At 43.1% G+C, this 6,000-nt stretch overlaps 1 protein-coding gene across 1 annotated transcript in view; it reads right to left on the bottom strand.

Annotated features, from left to right (window-relative positions):
- Nucleotides 1-415: 415 nt before the first annotated feature.
- LOC140922768 (intraflagellar transport protein 122 homolog) overlaps nucleotides 416-6,000 on the bottom strand; it is a 39,978-nt gene continuing 34,393 nt past the window's right edge. The window contains exons 41-48 of the mRNA XM_073372791.1: nucleotides 5,645-5,726; nucleotides 5,420-5,503; nucleotides 4,486-4,597; nucleotides 3,884-3,926; nucleotides 3,702-3,793; nucleotides 2,999-3,081; nucleotides 2,312-2,476; nucleotides 416-964 (exon numbers count right to left, since the gene is read on the bottom strand). Of these exons, the coding sequence (XP_073228892.1) occupies nucleotides 881-964; nucleotides 2,312-2,476; nucleotides 2,999-3,081; nucleotides 3,702-3,793; nucleotides 3,884-3,926; nucleotides 4,486-4,597; nucleotides 5,420-5,503; nucleotides 5,645-5,726 (745 nt within the window). The 3' untranslated portion in view covers nucleotides 416-880. The remainder of the gene's footprint in view (nucleotides 965-2,311; nucleotides 2,477-2,998; nucleotides 3,082-3,701; nucleotides 3,794-3,883; nucleotides 3,927-4,485; nucleotides 4,598-5,419; nucleotides 5,504-5,644; nucleotides 5,727-6,000) is intronic.

Here is a 6,000-nt window from a genome sequence, read left to right as displayed (position 1 = left end):
CGATGAAATTTGTTTGGTATCTTTTTCATAACTCTACAGGAACATTTTGGGTGTAGTTAAAAGCGACAAAAGTCATGATTTCAGCACAAAATTGACCTAAAATAGCAATATCCTCGTGACATATCCCTTTTAATCCTTTAAGCCCCCAGATCCACATACAAATTCTCCAGACTGATCTACATAGATTTCTTTTAAGAATAGTTGAGAGAATTTGGTTTAAGATCAAAGCATTCTCCCTCTGGTAATCAATTTAGTAATTCTCATATCCTTTACTCTTGCTGATCTGCTGATTTTGTTGGGAGAAAATTGATTTTGGTCACTCTTGGGCCCTAAAGGGTTAAACACAGCAAGCACGATCTTATCAACCGGCCGTAGAAAGTGTTCTTTTCTCTTAATAATACAACACAAACCGAACTGCAGATGCTGAGACAATTTTAATCCAGCTTTTAGTTTTTACTGTAGCGTTTTCTTCTTTACATTAAGCGCCAATTGCGCCAAACAAATAAATTATTTACATCCTTAGAAATAAGCACAACTATTTACACAACCGAGTGAATTGAACGATTCCTAATCTGCGGTTCAATCCTATATTATGAAAGCACAAAGGGACCAGTTTCTTTGTCGACTGCCAAGAAAGGCGAATGCAAAACGTACTTTGTGGAACGTGGGAGAGAATTGACGGAAAATAATTTTTCCTTTCAAAGACCCCTTCAAGCAAAGTTCAATCAGACTAACAACGGTGAACAAGCAAGGTCTGTTACTTGGAAACCGCTGAGAGAGCTAAGTAATTGGTATCTGACTCCGTATCACGCGCTTGTGACATCATCTGGGTCCATAAGATCATGCGATATCAGACCATGGGATCTTCAAAAGTTACGTGTTAAAGATGTTGCGCAGGTTTTCGGCAAAAGGGACAGCAGTTTTTCTGTAGAACCAGAAGCTCGTAGTCGTCGGTGTGGAATAACTGAAAGAGATAATGATTATCATTACAACAAAGCACTAATTGATCCTCTGGTTCATTCCGTGGCTTTAACGTTAATGCCGCAATCTCCACGAACGTCGCCACTAGTTGATCGGAAACTAACATAGCATCGACTACTACGATCAGGGATTTAAAATCGTGAATAAAATCTCTGACTTGGAGGGCGCTTTCCATTTAACCAAAACTTTCAAACTTCGGAAACAGCGGCAAATGGTAGAGAAATTTCCCGAAAAGTTTCCAGACATTCCGGAAACTGTTTAATTTGCGAAATGCGAACCATTCAATCGAAAATTCTAGAAATTCCGGTTGCAAAGTTGAATGGCACGAAAACTTCCGTGAAAATTTTTTCGAAAATTTGGGTATACCTCGCGAGGTTGTTCTCTTTTTTGGAAATTTTGGGAAATACTGTTTCTTTCGCTACTGGAAGTTGCTGAAAATTCAAACCGGGCGTTTTGGTTGAATGGAAAGCGCCCAGAATTTGTATTTTTTGACTGTGAGGTTTTTGCTACAGTTTCGCGTAATGAGTGCTATTTCGCTCGATCAACGGGGCAAATAATAGCAAACATACTATCCTCTCCATCTGACAACCGTCTTCTCGCTTTTGGCAAAGTGGGCAAAGTTCACTGACGTGTTAATTCGCGTTTTCTACAGGTTGCAAATTTTCCCGCGCTTACCACCCGTCAAATGTTTCCGCGCTTAGCAACTGAAATTTCCCACAAGTCACTGGTTTCGTAGCCCTCCCTGCAGACATTTTTCAAGGCTTTGTCACGAGTTCCACATGTGGTGGGCACGGGCTCTTTGATGGTCATCACGTTTTTTGCTTGTGTCGCAGACGCTTAAACCTTTTGTATATTAATGGTTTAGACGAGTGCGTGGGCCGGCTGCAACGCAGGCTTCATGTTTTAAGATAGCCCCCTTAACGGAAGATTGACTGAAACTCACCCGGTTACACGACGAGCAAAGAGTGTGGCCTTTGCTTCAGTTTTGCGTAATGAGCTCTATTTCACCCAATCAACGCGTTAATTAACAGCAAACATACTGCCTTCTTCATCCGACAAACAGGACGTTCATCATTCTTCTTCGCGCATTTGACAACGGTTACATGTATTCCCGCGTGTTGTGCCTGCTACAAATTTTCCCGTGCTAGCCACCCGCCACAAGTTTTCCCTCGCTTAGTTAGCAACTGAAATATCCCACTAATCACCGGTTTCTCAGCCTCCCACGCAGACGTCCTTAGGACTTCATCACGCGTTCCAGACGTGATGCGCACGTGTTCTTTGATAGTCATTTTAAGATAGTCCTAAGAACAAAAGACTGACTGAAACTCACCCGGTTACACGACGAACACAGAGTGATTGACACATCGGGTAGCAGTGATCTATAGTACTGGTACTTCAGAGGTGAAGGCCACTTTTTTACCAGTACTTCGCGGCTATTCATGGCCTGAAGTGTTGAACGACCCACACGGACTGCGACAAATTCGGATCCACCTTGCTGTAATAAAAACAAAAAGCCAACTAATTGGGCTTTTGGGGGTTCTGCGTAAGACTGGGGTGGCGTTGTGTCGAATTGCATTGTGGGACTATTTTGGGGCACGATTTTTGACCCACTTTCCAGTGCAACTTCGTAATAGCCAATAAAATAAGAGATAGCGAACCCCCAAACAGTCCCACAGTCCACTTTGGCACAACACAAACCCAGTCTTACTCGTAACCTCATCCATACAGAGTTTCTAAGCAACAAAGCAAAAGTTACTCAATGAAACTATCAGTAAACGAGGAAAAATTGAGCGGTTTGTGAGCAAGGAACTGTGCAACTATTCAACAGGTTTAGTTCAGTTTAAAATTTGCGTTCGAGCCCGAATAGTTACCAGACCTTTTGAGAAACGAGCCCTCGAAAGGCCCGGAAACTGTGGAAATGATTTTTCTCGCCCAGACCAATTTTGGAAATTCGTTCTACATACACAGAGGAGTTCAATAAACCCACAATGCGGCAAGTCAGTAATTGTAATCTCACCTCAAAACTCATCAGCTTAGCAGTAAAGGGATCTTCTTCTTCATCTTCCGGGGGCTCCTCTGTCAGCTGCAGGGACTGGAAATCTAGTCAGCCGTCAAGGAGTACGTTATGTAATAAAACACCACACTATAAATAGCTGAGAAGAGGACCGTTGCGTCTGATTTTGCGCAAGTGTACGGTAGATAACACTGGAAGTGATAAGTTACCATTTTCCGCAAAGTAAGCTTAATTTGGTGTAGATAGAGAGCCAAGGAAAGGCAGGGACTACATCAAGGTGTCCGTTAACATCAATATTCTTCTAACAACATCACTATGCATACATAATCAAGAGAAGGTTATAAGAATTATTAATAAAATGATTACCAAAGGGAAAATGCTTTGATCTTTTATCAAATTCTGAAAGGAAATGAATAAAGATCGCCAAGATAATTTAAAAGTCACCTGGCTTTGTGCTTTCACAAAGTGCTATTGATTTCACGACCTCACGAAAATGACTTTGTGCTTTTTGCTGATTTTTAGCTCATTTTGAGAGAGAGGGTTCTCATACCAGTAGTTTGTCGTAAGCTGTGCGCGCCATCTTGTACACTCCAAGATAATTTGCCTATGGATATAGCCGGGGGCTTAAGGGGCAAAAAGGATGCCGCATAATTGAATCTCTTGACCTATTTTCTTTTTTATTCCATTCTTCCTTTTAAAAGGATACTTCCCATATCTCTTTCCTGCCAGTTTGAGCCTCGCTTCTTCTTTTGACTTCTTAAAGAGTCTATTGCAATCAGTTTTAAAGCTTCCTCGTCACTGAAAAAGAAGGCAGTGATGGAAATGGATTAAAGGGAAAATTGAATTAAAGAATAACGGAAAGAAATTAGGAATAAGTTGTATTTTTACCTGATACCATCTTCCAAGACAAACTCGACCAACGGAAGGACCTCTGATAATGAAAACAAAAGAGTTTGGAGAAGAAAGAAACAATCAAGAAACCGTAATTGGGTGAATAGCGGTTTGTTTAAATGAGACTTACAGATAGGGAAAGGCAGATGTAAAGTTCGCCTTGTCATTTACGTGGGATAAAGAAACCACCTGAATCACCGACAATTTTCCAACCTCCCACGCAGACATTTTTAGGGCTTCGTCACGCGTTTTTGAGTTAAGAACATCTGCATGCGAGGCTTACGGGTTTGAACCCAAACACCCCACAATAATGGCTGGGCGCTTAACAAGTGAGCTAGAAGGAGTTCATGATGAACTACGCTATGATGATGGTTATTTTGGGTAGCCTTCTAGGAGACGAGGGTTATTAATGCTTGTGGAAGCCCCGTAAAGTGGTATTAAGTATAAGTAAGGAGGGGAGGGGGTGGTGGCGGTGGTGGTGGGGGGGGGGGGGGTGGTGGTGAGGGGGTAAGAAAGGGAGCGGTACAAATTTTGCTGAGCTCTTCTTCGATCACAACAAATAAAAGCCCTCTTACAAGGCATAATGGAATAAAACCTACCAAAGGAAGAGAAGGAGTAGACAAACGGCTGCCTGCAGTTGATGCATTGATTCCCTTTGTTGTTTAAAAGAGGGTTCGTCGTGGAACATCGATAGCACAGAGGAAGCAGCTCCTAAAACAAAGAACGCTTTTCACTACCAGAACCAACACTTTAAAACACTTATCGCCATTCATCCAACCATTTGGAGATCGAGCGTCAGACTGGGTCCGAGTTGGGTCGAATTGCACCACGGGATAGACTACGGGTAGTCTCCCTTTTATTTAGTCCGAGAGGAGACTGGAAGCGCGAGGCGGGAGAGGCTGCCGTCCTTTGCCGTCCTCGTTTCTACCGACTCGCGGGTTTGACCGCGTGAAGGTCGCGCGCGCGTACACTCCCCTTACTAAATCTGAAGGACACTATGACTTCTTTCATTGACTTTTATGAAGTCGCGCAGGAAACTCGGTCAAAATTATTAACCCCCCCCCCCTCCCCTAAAAATGGGGGCGAGGTAAAGTGTAATTTCACACAACACCGAGCCAGCTTCAAAGCCAACCTCCAAATGGTCCCTCCTTAAGAAAATAGCCTGTTTCAGGTGTTCAGTTTAGTGGGGACGGCGCACGATAAGTGAGGGGAAGGTTCCTCCGCTCTTCACTACTGAACGCCTGGAACAGCCTAACAAGGAAATCCTCCGGAACGTTCAAGATAAATGCCACGGACGCTAACTTTGTTTTTTGAACACTAGAAAATCCCTTATTGTTCTTTCCGGTCAGTATCAGATCCTGGGAAACCAACTTCCTTCCCCTCCCCTAAACTAATGTTAACACTAGCTTCTCTAAAGGGTGAAATGTTGGCTTAAGGAACTGGTGGCTGGGTAGTTTTTCAGAATCCTAACTAATCTTCTTTCTCAAAGACAACGGAGTGCCATCTATATTTTCCGAATTTTTTTGAACACACCTCGTTGTCATGGAAGGGTTTTGAACGAATGGTGACACTTCCTAGGTCAATGGATTCTTGAAAACGTTGAGGGATCTTCAGTGACTGCAAAGATAAAACGAGAAAAAAAAAGTAACATCACTTGGCTTTGTACTTTCACGAAGTGCTACCGTTTTCACTACTTCACGATAATTAATTTGTGCTTTTTGCTGATTTTTGGCTCTTTTTTAGTGAGGGTTCTCGTACCTGTAGCTTGTCGTAAGCTGTGCGCGCCATCTTATACGCTCCAAGATTCTTGCTTTGTTTGGCAAGTGCAAACAACGTCGAACTAAAAAAAGTTAAGGTATTTTTTCTAGTAATAACCAAAGGTTAGGGAATGCGGGCGAGATCGATGCAAAAGCCCCCCCCCCCCCCCCCCCCCCTCGGGGACACAAACATCTGCAATTTACACCCAAAAGGGAGACACGACGAGCATCCCTGTCAGTTTTATATGGGAGTCCCCCGGGGGCAAAAGCATTTCCTTCCACGCTGTACTTTGTGATAGAAGGTCAAAACGCGCGTGACCAGATTGCGTTACATACACTCTAAGTGTGAAAGCAACC

Source organism: Porites lutea, chromosome 13, assembly GCF_958299795.1.
Source record: "Porites lutea chromosome 13, jaPorLute2.1, whole genome shotgun sequence".
Classification (NCBI taxonomy): domain Eukaryota; kingdom Metazoa; phylum Cnidaria; class Anthozoa; order Scleractinia; family Poritidae; genus Porites; species Porites lutea.
The sequence above is the reverse complement of the archived record's forward strand: the minus strand, read 5'-3'. Positions and strand labels throughout refer to the sequence as shown.